Source organism: Lampetra planeri, chromosome 34, assembly GCF_965212315.1.
Source record: "Lampetra planeri chromosome 34, kcLamPlan1.2.h2, whole genome shotgun sequence".
In the NCBI taxonomy this organism is placed as follows: domain Eukaryota; kingdom Metazoa; phylum Chordata; class Hyperoartia; order Petromyzontiformes; family Petromyzontidae; genus Lampetra; species Lampetra planeri.
This window is the reverse complement of record NC_136140.1, coordinates 5800850-5817452: the sequence shown is the minus strand read 5'-3', so window position 1 is coordinate 5817452 and position 16603 is coordinate 5800850. Positions and strand designations below refer to the sequence as shown.

The window sequence follows — 16603 nt, the reverse complement described above, 5'->3', positions numbered from 1 at the left end:
CGCCACATTGCCACATTCAATACGCACTACAATGACAATAGTTTAAAGCGATTTGAAGCATGTTGGTTTTTTTGGGGGGAGGGGGGGCAGAGCTTTGTGACGTCATATTTGAGGGGGGGTCTGACTTTTTGTGACGCCGTGTGACGAAGGGGGGGGGGGGCAAAAATCGTCCAAAATCGCGTGACGTCATTTATGGACGGCCCCGTGGTGGTCACGAGGGGTTGTTCGATTATACTTCACTACGATGGTCAGTCTGGATTTGGTAAACGGGTGATTGGGGGGGTCAGTGGGTACTGGTTCATATATCACTCCTTCACATAATCATCACGGTTAAAATGTTTTTTTTTTATATATAAAATAAATTTTCACCCCTCACAATTGCATTTGGCACCCATACATTTACATTGTGAACCAAATCATTAGATATTCTATCGATTAACATACTACTCATAGACTTACACAGGGGCCATAAACTAAAATTTTAACCATATACTTACGGCTCATTTACTTACCTATGTTCCATCGACTTACATTGAGCCTATATTTTAAAATTAGATTTATAAGACTTCCAGAGGACCCATAGACTTACAACGAACGCACAACCCTTCACAGGGCACATAGCCATTCGTAGAGCACATTCACTATCATAGGCCCCATGAAATGACCTGTATGCACCATAAAGGATTAATAGACTCACCGTGGACCAATTGACTCCCATAAACTAACACGGGATCTATAAACTTACCAAGAAACTATAGAATCACTCGAAGCACGTAGAATTATATTTGACCCACGGGCATGCATCATCGCACCCATAGACCCACATATGACCCATACCCTAACTCTATATCCCTTTATTTGCGTGTTATAAAGAAGGCCATTGCCTCAGCCTAACACTGTAGCGCTTTAAGACTCGTGCCAAGTAAACTTCTCCATAATATACAATCCCCAAAGTCAGGAAAACGAAGTAATTCCTCTTCCGAGGCGCGTCGCAAGCGAACCAACAGCACGTGAGCACAGCATGCTGGCGGTTACAGCCAGAGAGCTGCATGAACACAGCGCGCGTGCGAGCGAGCGCGTGTCTGTGCCGCCGTCGAGGGCATTGTGGGATGTCGCCATGGTGTAACGGTTACCACGATGGATTTGCAACCCAGATGTCACCAGCTCGATGAATTCTCCCGCCGCCGCCGCAGCAGCAGTTAAATCAATGGTGCGAATATCTTAAATTCCCCCATCCCCATTCCCCTACAACCTTTGTCCACCCAACCGGATAAATGGGTTCACCGCGGTTCGTTGATAGGCGGCTCGCGCGTGGTGGGGTAAAGTGTGGGCACTCTCGTCTCTTCCAAGACGTCTTGCTGGCTTGGAAGAGTAGCACACATACCCGAGAGAGGGGGGCTCTCTAGAGCTCCCTCTGGTGGAGCCCCTTCCGCCAGCCGTGGCGTGAGCAGGAAAGTTCAGGGCTGCCATTTACCTAGGGTGTATCGTGCACACGTTAGATTTTTATAGTAACACCTATGAGCACATTGGTTTCATTGAATATCTCTGTGTATATTTGGGTGCACAGCAGACCAAGCGCTGTCGTGGTACATGGTGCGGATATTGGATACTCTTTGTTGGATCTTCTTGACCTTCTGAATTTGACCTCATGAAATAGCGGCGAGTCTAACGGCAAAATCCCAGGTTGTCAATTTGGCCATCCTGTGAGCGTGGCAGCTGATGCAGGGTGCCACGGTGGCGAGATGTTAACTTCCTCGCCTGGTATACAGGATGGTCGTAGGTTCGATCCCGACCCTGACGCCTGTATATTTAGAGTTTGTGTGTCCTTTCTCCCAGTGGTTGCGTGAGTCCTCCGGGTTTTCTCTCCACATTTAGAGACACGCATTTTAAATATTTGGCTGCGATTCATTTCAACATGATAAGCCACTTCGTTGAACTATCAATTGTGGCCCGGTTGCTTCTGAAAAAGAGCTACACAGCTCAATGGGCCTTAACCTGGTCAAATAAAAAATATGTATACAAAAAAAATGTTTAACAAGATGCAGGGAAACCGAGAGACGTGAACGCGTGTAATGCAGCGCTTCCGACCGCAATAGCCCACACAGCACTCTCACCAATTACGCGGAATTTATTTTGACGTCAACCAAAACTGTTGGTTAGATTTAACAACGGCCTCCGAATCCGCACAAATCGTCACATTAGCAGCCACAGCGAATGGTGCAATACAATGCAATTTGAAATTGTATATGTCGTACAAAATGCAATAGCATCTTAAGACGATGTACACATACAGGGGGACGTGCATCATGAGTTCAAACGAGTCGCCTATATGGCTTTGTTTTTTTTTGTTCAAGCGAAGAGACAGTAAGCAGGCATAGGCAGAGGAGAAGAGCCTGGATTTGAAGAGGAACAGAGAGCCAACAGCACGGACGGCTGGTGAGAGGGAGGTCCAGCCCATGTGTCAGCCGAAGACCTTTGCCCTGTGAGCTGAGCAAAGGTTGATTCGAGGCTTCAACAGAAGGCCTTGGTTGTCAGAGTGGAGAATACACGAAGAGGAGTAAGAGCAAGATAAAGTAATTGAGGTAGGTGGGTGTAGGTTCATGGAGGATCTTGAAGAAGGCGAGTGTGGTCTAGTATGATAATTGTTTTTTTACCCTTTTATCTGGCAACAAAACTGACACCTTGTTTTTACGAGGAGTCATGTTTGCATAGACCACAATACCTGCAGTCATAATGCAAACAAAAAACATAACTCTGATAATGTATGCACTGTCAATGAGACAGCTTTCCTTAGAGCCTAGTCTCACATGGGTTGGACCAGATGACGCCAAAAGGCGCACAACTCAAAGACAATGCACCATGAGAGTATGAGAGCTCGGGATAAGCAAATGAGGTACCAATGGTGTGGTCTAGTAGTTAATACAGAATTGACCTGGGATCCAGTGCGGAGGTCAGAGTGTCGGGGCAATTGTGTTCTCATTGATGGGGTACGTGTGAGAAGTCTGGATGGTGCCATTTTGAATGGTGAGCTTCAGGAGATGAAGAACACTTTTTGTGCTTCTACGGCAAAGGGCCAGTTAATTAAGGCACTGGCAATGACTCACCCACCAGCTCTTAGGGGAAATGAAAGTGGCATCCAGCGATAGGTGTGTTCATTGCCTCTTGAAAAAAATCTCTCACAGCTAGATCATATTGGCCAGTACGGCCACTGCGACAATGAACATATCAAGTGGTGAGTGCACAAAAAAAATAAAACAACATGCACCACATTCACTTTAAACACCACCAATTAAAATATTTAAAGATTTGTTTAATGCAGCGATCCAGTACTTAAATCTTGACTTAAAGCTTTCGTGACTGCAGGAATTCATATTCTTTGGGTCTTTCGGTAAAGTAACGTAGATAGGTTCAAAGAATATAACAAAATATCAAAAAACTACGACGTTTCGATCGCAACACAAGCGTTCGTCATCAGAAAGAAAAAAATGACGACAAACGCTTGTGTAGCGATCGAATCGTCGTAGTTTTTTGTTTGTCATTTTTGATTATTTTCTTTGAACCTATCCACGTGACTTTACCGAAAAACCCAAACAATATGGATTCAGTACTTATTATTCGTTCGCACGGCTGACGATGTAGATGCAGAGCAGTGACGTGCTGTGAGGTCAATGGCTGGGGAGGCACCAGAGGTCGCAACCGGGTACCCGATACCCGGCTACCCGTACCCGGCCGGGTATCGTGATAGCTGCCTCCCCTGACCGCACATCTCTGATGCAGAGGCAGCAACCACAATGTCACATCCAGGTTGTCCAAGGGAGAACACCGCACTTCCCTGAAGACCACCGCCCTAAAGAAGCAAATCAATATTGTATACGCGATCAAATATGTTTTTAGGCAATCGACATTCTTCACAGCATCTCTCTGAAGAGGGCCACTGTCACTCCATCACGTCACCTGTTATATATATATATATTTTTCATGAGTGCATCGGTATGGGATGTCTCATGATGAAGATTTGCAGTAACCTTTGATCATCGTCACACGTTTTGTTGCAGACCCTCGACTTATTCTTTTTAATCTACCAAACAGCGAGCTTATTTGCAATATTTTTTTCTATTTCCTTCTGAACACGCTGACATGATAAACGATTTAAAATGTTGTGTTATTGTTATACTTCTTTGCACTTTTTTGTTTTTAAAGCTTGTTGTTAAACCACTGCAGGAAGAAAGTCCCCCCTCCCCCCCCGTGTCCCAGATTGCCCCTTCACCCCCCCCCCCCCGACCCACCTACCTACCCCAAGGTCCCCGTATCGGAAACGTGGAGTTCAATTTCCGGCCACACTGATGAAAACGGTTCTTCTGTAGGCACATTGCTACGTTTTTAAAATTATTATTGAGTTCAGTTTTTTTTTCAGACCTGCTCTCGCCCTCATTTTTTACGCTGGTCCGCCTTAGATAACTCACCTGGGCACGCCTTCTCTCTCGTATATTTTCCAGTCGTGTCCCGCCGATGGATATCTTCCAACCACGTTGCGAATTGTGCACGGCGTTCGCTTTGCTCGTATGTATCTTGAGCCCATTGTTGCAAGCCTTCTCATCTCCCCGTAGTTCGTGTCCGTTGCAAAAATCATCAGCCAATCGGAGATGGTTAATATTTTCCCCAATTAGGTTTAAGCCTTTATTTCTCCGATAAAATTTACCAAAAAAGCTATCATCATCAGCCATGATCTATCCATTGATGGATGAAGATCTAGATTACCCCATCCCTCTGAATGCAACGTCCCATACAACTCCTGTGCACGAACTCATCTGATTGCTTCGTCTCCATGGCGGATATCATCTCGGGCGCGTGCCCCCCTCATTCCAGTCTCGTCCTGCCCGAGCCCATTTTACTGTTCTGATTGGCAATATGACGTCTCTGATTTGCGTGTATTCCCTGACCCACGTGTTTCGCTCTGTTGTCTCTTACTGTAATTCCTCGGATGCATCCTTTCTTCACTGTGCACTATTAAGCTTCAGTTTCACGTTCTTTATCAGAGTCCAAGTTTTCGATCCACAGTCCTCTTCCCCTATCGCTCACGCCCCCCCCCCCCCCCCTATATCTCTCCCCCCTTGCCTCCTCCCCCCTCTCTTACCGATATAACCTCTTGCCACGGCAGCTCTCCCACCGACTTCAGCATTTTCTTGCTGTGGTTGTTCCCACCTGATGAAGTTCGCTTGTGTTGCGATCGAAACGTCGTGATTTGTTTAATTTTATTTCTACCTACGTGACTTTACCGAAAGAACCAAAGAGTATGAGTATAGTGTCATAGCTGGCGATGTACATCGAATGAAGCATTTCTGCTTCGGGGACGCACAATGGTGCTCTCAACCACTGGCCATCATCCCTTCTTTTGATAATGAATCCTGCGCAAGTCCACATACTTTTTCTATGAGTCAATATGAATATCTCCGAATTGCGAAAGTGTGCCTCTCCAATTTCCTTCGCATACATATCAGCTGAATGTTTTTATTTAAATCAAAGTATGTATGCATGCGTCTATGTTGAACTCTTTTCACACCGTACTTAGTCAACTGTGCTAATCGGAAGTGCGGGGGAAGCTAAATTGGAGTTGCATGTTTCTCATACATATTTCGTAGAAATGAATTAATCATAATGCTACTATTGATAGCACACCTGGGTTGGATCCCAGGTGAATCTAGTTTCAAGTTTATTTTGTTGAACTGGCAGAGACCTCAAAAGAGAGCAGAATAGCCTAATTTGCAAAAGCGACCAGCGGCATTCGTCTGCCAGTATGGGTCAATGGTCGCTATGTATGATCCCAATTGAGTACATTTTGGACCATGACGCCTGCACACGACAGCCTAACTCTTGCGAATTATGTCAGGGATGTCTAACGTCCACTGCGAAGCAGACCGCACATATGTTTGTCGTCATCACACACCGCAGTATTAACCAGGGCGGCCACTGGAACCAAACCGTATTAAGCCATCGAGCAATCTAGCCATCAGACATTACATTCGCACACCTTCATTTCTGGTATATTTGACCGTTTATTATTTGATCGCTTCATAACAATTGTGATCATTGCTTTACTCTCCCCGGAAAAAAATAAAATAAAAAAGCAACGTGTGAAAATCCCAAAAGGCAATTACAAAGTTGGAACCGACAAACAAACGACATGCTCCCAACAGTTTCCAGCGACGCCGTGAAATCACGGCAGGGAGGGTTGGCTATTATTGTGAGCCGTGGGGATGGGACCAGGTTAACAAATCATTTACTTGGGGGCAAAATGGCATTAGCGAGCTTCCTATGGGCTCTTCACACCCGAGCCAAACGCACTTCCTTTCCACTCGCGCATGTACCTTCGGGGACAAGTCACCACCGCCGTATTCAATGTTTCCAAACCCATTAATTACTGCTTGTGCGCAATTTTTTGTTACATTACGCGGGGTTTTAAGGATAACTGTAGGGAATAATTAATTTTGGCAAGTTGGAGCAAGCGCACGCCGAGGTATGCGAGCTTGGGGAGTTTAGTTTGTTGCTTCTCTCGGAAAGGAGAAGGGGGTTTGTTGTGGTGTGGAGAGATCGTATTTTTGTTCTCCCTCCCAGGTGGTGTCAATTTAGTCAGAGTTTTTATTATTTTTCAGTCGACAACATATTTTTGTCGAACTTCAGTCAAGTATCAGTCTCTGGATTTCACGAAGACATTCTCTTGGCATAGTCGCCGAAAGCAGCGGCAAATTTAGTCAACGCTAGGCGATTAAATATTCGTCTGAAGGCACGAAACTCACCACCCCCCTCACCCCCAATATCATAAAACGAAATACTAAACACGTTCGTCAATAACATCGCGGTCTGAAAATAACGCGTGAATACAATAGGTGACGTTTTCGGGAAAAGGCCCTCTTTAGTGGCACGTAATATCGAGGGTGTCAATGAAAGTTTGAGGCTGATGCGAATTACAATTTCAAAAATTATTTCTGATGACCATTTTCAAATAGGCCTATGAAGTTACTTGCGTAGCAGCTATTTACTAAATGACAAACTCGTCAAGAATGAAAAAAAGTATTTATCTTAAGTATACTCATTTATATTAAAAGCATTAAATGTTGCAGGCACATTGCATTTCCCCAATATCTTCAGGTAAATTCAATCAGTGATCTTAGTAATTGTATTTATGCACTGTACTTATATGCAGACAAATACCATATGAGGTTCCCCTTAGTGCACTGCATTCTCTAATAACGTTTCTAAATTTCCTTAGTCAGCGCGTACATGACCTCGTCATAGTCAATCAGGTTTTGGTGGGGAGTAGTCATGGCCATCGTCACGCTTGATGATTTTTATGAAATCACCACAGTCACCTTTGACCTAAATAAAATACAATTTTCGATGACAAATATTATCATCGTCACTTATTTTGTTAACCACATTTACATATCCATGTGGCAATAACTCAAATTACCACGGTTGGCTACGTACGGCGCGAAAGAGATTCAACATACATACATACACTGCTACCAGCTTTCTCGTTTTATTATGTTCACTTCCTCGGTCTCTTATGCAGCTTGCTGTCTACCACAAAGGGCAGCTAATGCGTGCCTAATATGAGCCGGAATCCACGGCGGGTGCGGTGCCAATTAAAATAGCTCTTGCTGTGAATGTGCCGCCTATGTTTAATGACACCATACAACCAGGACAATATTGCTCATTGTTCCTTCCAAAATTGCACGCGTTAAATATACATGTGTAGCGATGTTAAATGTGTCACTACGGCGCCATAGAAATGGGCGCAGAGGCTAACACACAGTGGGTCACTCGGGGCATGGTACTGGGTGCTAGCAGAAGAAAGCCAGATGAGTCCTACCGACAGAGTAGGGGATAGCAGCCTCCACCAGCGCCGCAGGTAATCGCCAAAGAGTCGGTCACTGGGGGAGTGTGGTGGGGGCGGCTGGTGGTAGGGAGCCATGTGGGGACGAATCACCCCGGCTCCGGGTTAAGCACGTGATGGGCCGGGTGAGGAATGTGGGCCAAGGGTGAACGAGGGGACACGGGAAGAGTAGCTGAGAACGTCTAGAGAGTTCCCGAAGGGGGCGTGGTTAAGGGCGGAGCCAGGGAGGGAACAGGTGTAAGGTGGCCTGGAACCTTCGGGAATATTCCAGAAGTAGGCGCGGCCGAGGGTGGAGCCAGGCCGCGCCGAGGAGGATAAAAGGGAAGCTCCGATCGTATATCGGGGCTGTCTGCAGGTGAAGTGGAACCCAAGTGCTACGTCGTCGACATCGTGGGTCAGGCAGCACGTGGCTACTCTGACCCGATTATGGTAACCCGTATGTAAGAGAGATAGGTGCATTGTGGTCCGATGTGTAACAAGAGTGAGAGATATGTGTATTTAGTCCCGTGTGTAACGGTGTTGTGTAAAGTGTAGAATAAACGTTCTTACCTCCTACATAGTGTCTCTGAATGACTCACTACACATGTATAAAAAATAGATGGCTATGCAAAATACTGCAGATAACACAATGTTAAATGGTGCGCCTCCAGCGTTGTTTAAATTGAGAACATGGTGGTGATACAAAAAAAAAGACATGCACTCAAATCCCTATGCAACCCACATCGCCTCTGTGGGCAAGTACTCTTAGTGAGCGCCCACCCTATGAAGTTAATTAATTAGTCACATATAATCAATCTCATGCTTTGATAAAATAAAATTGATAAAAATCTGAATGAGTTGCAGTCTATACAGCGCCTTGAATGTGGTGCATCGCGGATAACAGATGTTAGAGGCTACATGGCATTATGGGCAGTAGAGCGCAGTGTAGCAAAATACATGACAAACGTGGTGAAGTATGGTCAAATAAACCGCACGACCCACACGGCAAAGAGAGACCATCATGCAACAGTGGATTGACAAGGGCTATTAAATGTACTACCAATCTCTCAATTGATCGCTCTGCATTTAAGTTACAGTTGATATATTCATCCCATTTGTGTTGCGAAGAATTACCAACGGAAATGTTTGAACGTGTGGCGGTGTTTTAAAGATCATAATGTCCCTGTCATAGCCGGCAGCCTGTCGGCTTGGCAAGATCAGACGTGGAACGTCACAAGAAACAGATTGAACGAAATCAATGACGAAACATAACACTGCGTATTGTTCTATTGTTGCTGGTGTTTACTTGGGCATGGCTCGCTGACAGACTCCCTCGGGAGCTCTTCACTTTCTGTGGAAGCCCTAAAGAGCTTGCGGAGTCTCAAATGGAAAGCATTCCGTCCTATCAAGTTACATTTGCGGTAGCCAGCATCCATCCCATATCCATTCCCTCCCACTCATCCTTCCTTCCCGGCCTCCTCCCTCACTCTCTTATCTTCTCACTTGTCGAATCCATCACGTCTCATTTTTCACAAGAGGCTTGTTGTTTCACTGGGCTCCCACCTGCATGAACAAAAAAACAAAGAACTGTCGTCATTATATCGACATCTACAGCCCTTTCGTGCATGCACCGCTGAATGACGTGCCTGCATCATTGCAAGTTGATGAAAGCAGGGAATAAATGTGGGAACACAGAAGTACAGCACAGCTATTTACTTGTCTACATTACCTTCTGTTGCCCACCAGGTAGCCCTGCTGGCCTATGCTCATCTTTCTTTACGGGGTGGTCATCCATTCGATCAAATTCCGGGCTCAATCTTTGCTTAGTTTCCGAGCTCTGACAAGATCGTGCGCATTTCTCAGACGCTTCATTACTACGCTGCACGTCCATGTGGTGACACCTTATCTGGAAACCACCTACGCAAGAGGCAATACCACCGTTTAGCGCATCGACCACTCTCCCATCGTATCCTTATCGGCGGCAAGCCGACTATATTCAGGGTCAGTAAATCGACCACTCCCCTCCAGATGCAATCAGCTGATGAGCCACGTGAACCCGGCACCCTTGGCCAGTCTATTGAACCACGCCCTGTGGATCTATTGAGGGATCACATCCACTGGTGGTGAATCGAGCACACCCTTCGAAGACCATCAGATGATGTGCGCGTACGAACAGGTAGCTCCGTGGAAGAACTAGCGGCTCGCAGACAGAAGGTTGCGAGTTCAAATCCCTGGTAGAGGGCGACTTGGTTCTTCATCCCTCCGTGGTGTGTAACATTAATACTACGCTGTGGAGAAGTCAACAGTGAGTTTAACACGTAGGCTTTCGCGACCAATATTATTCATAATAAACGTTTTTGGGTTAGATCGCGTTATTTATAAATGTGTTGTAACCATCCACCACCCGACACGGCCAATCAGCAAAAAAGTGTCACGTTGACAAAAGACAAATAGTTATCTACTTTAGCCCATCGGTGTGTTGAAGAGTGAAACCACATTTACAATTTTTGAGTACGACGTTTCGTTGGTAATTGCATCCAGCATCATCGGGCAATACGCCAGAAAATTGTACATGACGCGATCTAACCCAAAAACGTTTATTATGAAAGTCAACAGTGGTTGTCATATGGATGGACTCACCCCTGTCATGGGAATGATGAATTTCCAACACTGTCTCAGGGCTGTTAACAGCAGATGAGCATCGCCCCAATGCCTATTAGAGCATGGAATCACTAACGCTTTGTATTTAAAGTTTTCTATATGTTGTTTTTGTTTGCTTCTCCATTTGCTCAGTTGAGCCGGAGAATCACTTTGAATATGTATTTAACTTTCGCTGTCCACATACACTGCTATATCAGGGCACACGGAAAGTGTCATACTTGCCAGTAGCCCTACAGGCTTACGAAGGGAGGGTAGGCTACGCATTACAGTATTAAAATATTTTGGCTACTCATTATTAAAAAAAAATGTTTTACCGCATACCGCTTAACAAAGCCAATCGTGCAGGATCACAACATATTTGAACATTTTAATTGACATTTTTGCTTTCAGAAAATCGGTATAGGCATCCTACCGCTTAAGTCGGTAGGGTTGGCGAGCATGCGGTTTTAATATCAAACGTAATCAGCTGATGTTCACACGTGTGCGTGTGTCGCCTGCATAATCCTGATGCTAGCGTTATCATGAACAAACATTATCAATACACTTCTTGGAAGAGACAATCTGCCTGTGTAGGACAATGCACCGTTTAGATTTCAATCCCTTTACTGATATCGGAACATTGGAATTAAGGGCGTCTGTTTCGCCTAAAAGACGGCGTTAGCTGTGTTTTTCGGTTACACGAAAACACGTAACGGCTGGGCAGCGAGAAGGAGGAACAACATGAAGATTCAAGACGAAACACAGTACCGACTGAAGCCACGCAACCCAAACTGTGGACCACAGAGTGTACAACCCACTGTTGACCGCGCTCTTTCAACGGAGGAGAAACAGCAAAATCACACGAACTCTCTCTCTCTCGAAGCCCTCTCGTGACGAGCAGACATTGCCATTTAGATCCTGAACACATCGCCACACACGCAAAAGTAGAATTTCTATGGCTGACCAATATAAAAAATTGTCCTATAGCCTTAACAGACTGTAGGGGCAAGTTATGTTAGCGAGCACCTATAAAGGCCGACACGGCACACGAGGGGGTGGGTGGCCAACACCACGCCCGGCCGCCTTTGTCTCCCTCGTGGCGATGTTTACACGTCGCACCAGGTACTCATTTCAGACTGAGTCGACCTAGGTGAGGCCCAGGACCGGTTCAGATAATCGTCACTGGTGTTGGCCGTGAGCGGGAATTGATCCCGGGTCGCCAGATTTGTAGCGCAGCGCGCTAACCGCTGCACCACCGCTCCCCACTACACACACAGACATGCAGGTGCGTTCACGCTGTGTCTAACGCGTGCCTGTCAAACCGACCACGCCTTTTTAAAAGCCATCAGCTGTCACCCCACGTGCTGCACGAGCCCCCCCACCCTCGCTCCCCAAACAATAGACCCCCCCCCTCTGCGCCCCGCCCCACTCCCATTCAATCTTCCTCCCGTCTATCGCCACCTCCTCCTTAGCCTTCGCCCCACCCCTTCATATGCATATATCGCCCCGCCTCTATCCACCCTACCCCCCAAACCCATTCCCCCCACCCACTACAATTGCCCATTCCCTCTGTAATTAACATAACTAGCCCCGCCCGTTAATTATCACGCCCCGCCTCTTACCTTAGCCCCGCCCTCCATCTCCTCCCTCACCCCCCCCCACCAGCTTGTCAAGCTACCCGCCCCGCCTGGCACAGCGTGAGGTGATTGGTCAGCGACGCCCCCCCCACCCCCCGCGATGCTCGCCCCGCCCCCCGACGTAACGAGGACGCGGATTGGCGGAGGCGCCGTTAAGCGGCGCTCGGCAAGGACCGCCGCCTGAAAGATGGCGAGGAGGCGATCGGCGGCGGACGCGGCGCTCTCGCCGCTCCGGCGACCGCCCGGGCTACGGTTGCCGTCCCTCGCCTCGCTGCTCGAGCCGCTGCTGCTGTCGCTGCTGCTGCTGCTCTCGCTCGTGCAGCCCGGGGCGCAGGACTCGTTCCCTCAGGGGGAGAGGTGAGTGAGTGCGTGCTGAGTGCGTGAGTGAGTGAGTGAGGTGTTTGTGTGCGGCTGTTTGCCGGTGAGTGAGGGACGTTGGGGGGGGTGGTGGTGGATGGGGCCACAGTGAGACAGGGCACGCGTGGGGGCAGTGAGAAGGGAGGGCATGGGCCTCAAGTGGTCCATGTGTCATTGTGAGTGGCAGGAGACTGGACCTGTTTGGTGACAGTTATGACCACAGGGCATGGATGGGGCAGTGGTGTAAGAGGCGGGGGGCATGGTAAGTAAGAGAGCGAGAGCATGGTTAGTGAGAGGGCATTGGCGGTGAGAGAGTGAATGGTTAATGGGAGGTAGGATCGTGAGAGGGCATGGACAGCGAGAGAGAGAGAAGTGAGAGTGACTGCATAGTTAATGAGAGCGGAGTGAGTGTATGGTTACTTAGAGAGGACATGGATAGGGTTAAGGGAGAGGGGCATGGGCAGTGAGAAGGGGTAATGTGAAGTGAGAGCAGACATGGTGGGTTCAGAGATGGCAGTGAGAGAGGCATGGGCAGTGAGAAAGATGGGGGCATGGTGAGTGAGGGAGGGAGGGCAGTGGGGGTGGCATGCTGAGTGGAAGAGTTCCTGGCTAATGAATGATAATGCTGTACTGTATATGAATAGAGGGAAGTGAGATATAGAGAGGGCAGTTATAGAAGGAGAGAGGGGGGCATTCAAAGTGCAGTGGGACAGCTAAGAACAGTGAGTGAATTGAGGGCAGTGTCGGTGTGAGAGGGGCAGCGTGAGAGGGGCAGCGTGAGTGGGGCAGCGTGAGTGGGGCAGCGTGAGAGGGGCAGCGTGAGAGGGGCAGCGTGAGAGGGGCAGCGTGAGAGGGGCAGCGTGAGAGGGCAGTCTGAGAGGGCAGTCTGAGAGGGCAGTCTGAGAGGGCAGAGAGGGGGCAGTCTGTGAGAGGGCAGTCTGTGAGAGGGCAGTCTGTGAGAGGGCAGTCTGTGAGAGGTCAGTCTGTGAGAGGGAAGTCTGTGAGAGGGCAGTCTGTGAGAGGGCAGTCTGTGAGAGGGCAGTCTGTGAGAGGGCAGTCTGTGAGAGGGCAGTCTGTGAGAGGGCAGTCTGAGAGGGGCAGTGTGAGAGGGGCAGTGTCGGTGTGGGAGGGGCAGAGAGAGAGAGGGCAGTTTAGTTCAATGGGCAGTGTCAATGAGGGTGAGCGGTGTCTGTGAACAAGGGCAGTGGCTTCCCCGTGGCCATGTCTATTCTACGTGATGGACATGTCACCCTGGGGTTGCCAACTCATTCCCATCTCGCTGCTGTTCACGTTATCACTGCTGAATTGTTATTACCACTGCGACGATTGTGTGTTTCCATGTTATTATTGATGTCCTCGTAATGCTCTCATTTATAGTGTTTTCCACATTAATATGTATGCAACGTGTTAAAATATTGATGCCGGTTGCTGCGTGACCACTTATTGCGTTAAATGTATCAACGTATTCGCGTATGTTGTATCATTGTTATTAAAATATAACGTGTATTTCCCCTACCACATAGTGTATAGGGCACTGCGTTTTGCAGACCGGCGTTTTTACGTGTCGTAAGAAACGCAGCCCGTAAAAAAATGAAGGCACAACAACGGCTCGACGTACAGATTGCATGTGTACGCATAGTCTACGAATTACGTCTAAGGCTGTGTGCGCGCGCGTGTGTGTGTCGAGCGGATCACAAGCGGAGGGAAAAGAGTGTCATGGAGATGACTGCGATGGAAAGGAGGCGTATAGGAAAGGATCTTTGCGCTGAGAAGATTCTATCGGCACGATTCCGCCCTCCGTGGGCAATCGCTGTCCCCAATCTCCATCACCCTACATATTGCAGCAGCTGCCGCCGCCGCCGTAGCTGCCAGCGATATTCATCTCGTGTCAGGAGGGGAGAGGAGGGATAGCACTCGCGGGGCTACGGGGCGAGCATGGGTGTGCGATCTCTTCCACCATCCCCCCCCGCCACCCCGCTCACCCACCACCCCGCTCACCCACCAACCCACCATCCCTCTCACCCACCAACTCTCTCACCCCCCCCACCCCTCTCACCCACCAAACCTCTCACCCCCCACCCCTCTCACCCACCATCCCTATCACCCACCACCCCTCTCATCCACCACCCTTCTCACCCCCCACCCCTCTCACCCACCACCCTTCTCACCCACCACCCTTCTCACCCACCAAACCTCTCACCCACCAACCCTCTCACCCACCAACCCTCTCACCCACCAACCCTCTCACCCACCAACCCTCTCACCCACCACCCTTCTCACCCGCCACCCCTCTCACCCACCACCCCTCTCACCCACCATCCCTCTCACCCACCATCCCTCTCACCCACCACCCCTCTCACCCACCACCCCTCTCACCCACCACCCCTCTCACCCACCACCCCTCTCACCCACCACCCCTCTCACCCACCACCCCTCTCACCCACCACCCCTCTCACCCACCACCCCTCTCACCCACCACCCCTCTCACCCACCACCCCTCTCACCCACCATCCCTCTCACCCACCACCCCTCTCACCCACCATACCTCTCACCCATCATCCTTCTCACCCACCATACCTCTCACCCACCACCCCTCTTACCCACCACCCTTCTCACCCCCCACCTCTCTCACCCACCAACCCTCTCACCCACCAACCCTCTCACCCACCAACCCTCTCACCCACCACCCCTCTCACCCACCAACCCTCTCACCCACCAACCCTCTCACCCACCAACCCTCTCACCCACCAACCCTCTCACCCACCAACCCTCTCACCCACCACCCCTCTCACCCACCAAACCTTTCACCCACCATCCCGCTCACCCATCAACCCTATCACCCACCATCCCTCTCACCCACCATCCCTCTCACCCACCATCCCTCTCACCCACCATCCCTCTCACCCACCACCCCTCTCACCCACCAACCCTCTCACCCACCAACCCTCTCACCCACCAACCCTCTCACCCACCACCCCTCTCACCCACCAAACCTTTCACCCACCATCCCGCTCACCCATCAACCCTATCACCCACCATCCCTCTCACCCATCAACCCTATCACCCACCACCCCACTCACCCACCAACCCTGCATTAAAGCTCTCTGGATTCTGGCTCTGAATGCGTGAGGCTCATATAGAGCGCGAGCCACGCTCGCCCGCCTACCTATCTACTCTTGTTGCGTGTCATTATAATTGCTGTGACAACATTGCCCCCCCCCCCCCCCCCCATTTTTTTGCTTTACACCTTCGCATACAGTACGCAAACAACTGTGTACGCATTTACTTCACGTATGCCATTTTGCCACATGTTGGGTTTGTGCAACAGGGAGACCGGCCGGCGAGGTTGTGATCAGCCGGCTATTTTAGCCGGTCCGGACAGCCAATGCTTGCCTTAAAAAGGCTGGTGTGCTTGGCTATCTTTAGACGCTACTGTACCAAGCAACTGGGGGGGGGGGGGGGGTGTTTGGGGGGGACACACAGCCAGGCAGCCGGCTTCGCTGACTGGCCGTCTTAGGGTGGGGGGAAGGCATTGGCACACTAATACCTGCCGGAGTAGCTGTGTTGAGACTACTCAGGGGTTGGGGACGTGGGTACATTTTCATCGTGCCCTGCCACCACTGTCAAGCCAAGGCCAGCCCCCTGCCCCCCCCCCTCCCCCGTCCACAATTTGCTCACCTTTGCCATTCACTCAAGTGTCGTTCCTTAGGCTGTTTCGGGCTGAACGGATCTGAGGGAGGAGAAAGAGGATCCGTTTGTTCCCAGGGTGATAGCTGCCCCATGTGACTTGATCTCGTGACACTTGCGTGTGATATGATTGCGTTATAAGTTATGGATTGCGTTGCGGTGGTCATCAATTGTTGAGGCCTATTTTATTTATGTTTGGAAAAATATTTTTAGCACTGTGTAGTTTATTCTCTTTTGTTAATGTGTCATGTATTATTTATTTGGTATAAATAATGTTACAAATAAAGAATATATATATTTACTCTCCAGATGAGTTATTTGTGTTCTTTGTGCAATATTTTATTGTGCAAAAATCCACATGCCATTGTTCCTTTCATATATTTCTACATGTCTGTGTTCTTTATTTATG

General features: G+C 49.0%; 1 protein-coding gene across 1 annotated transcript in view; it reads left to right on the top strand.

Annotated features, from left to right (window-relative positions):
* The first annotated feature begins 12249 nt into the window (after positions 1 to 12249).
* The window catches only part of CACNA2D2 (calcium voltage-gated channel auxiliary subunit alpha2delta 2), a 99302-nt gene continuing 94948 nt past the window's right edge, over positions 12250 to 16603 (top strand). The window contains exon 1 of the mRNA XM_078610585.1: positions 12250 to 12507. Coding sequence (XP_078466711.1) covers positions 12338 to 12507 — 170 coding nt within the window. The 5' untranslated portion in view covers positions 12250 to 12337. The remainder of the gene's footprint in view (positions 12508 to 16603) is intronic.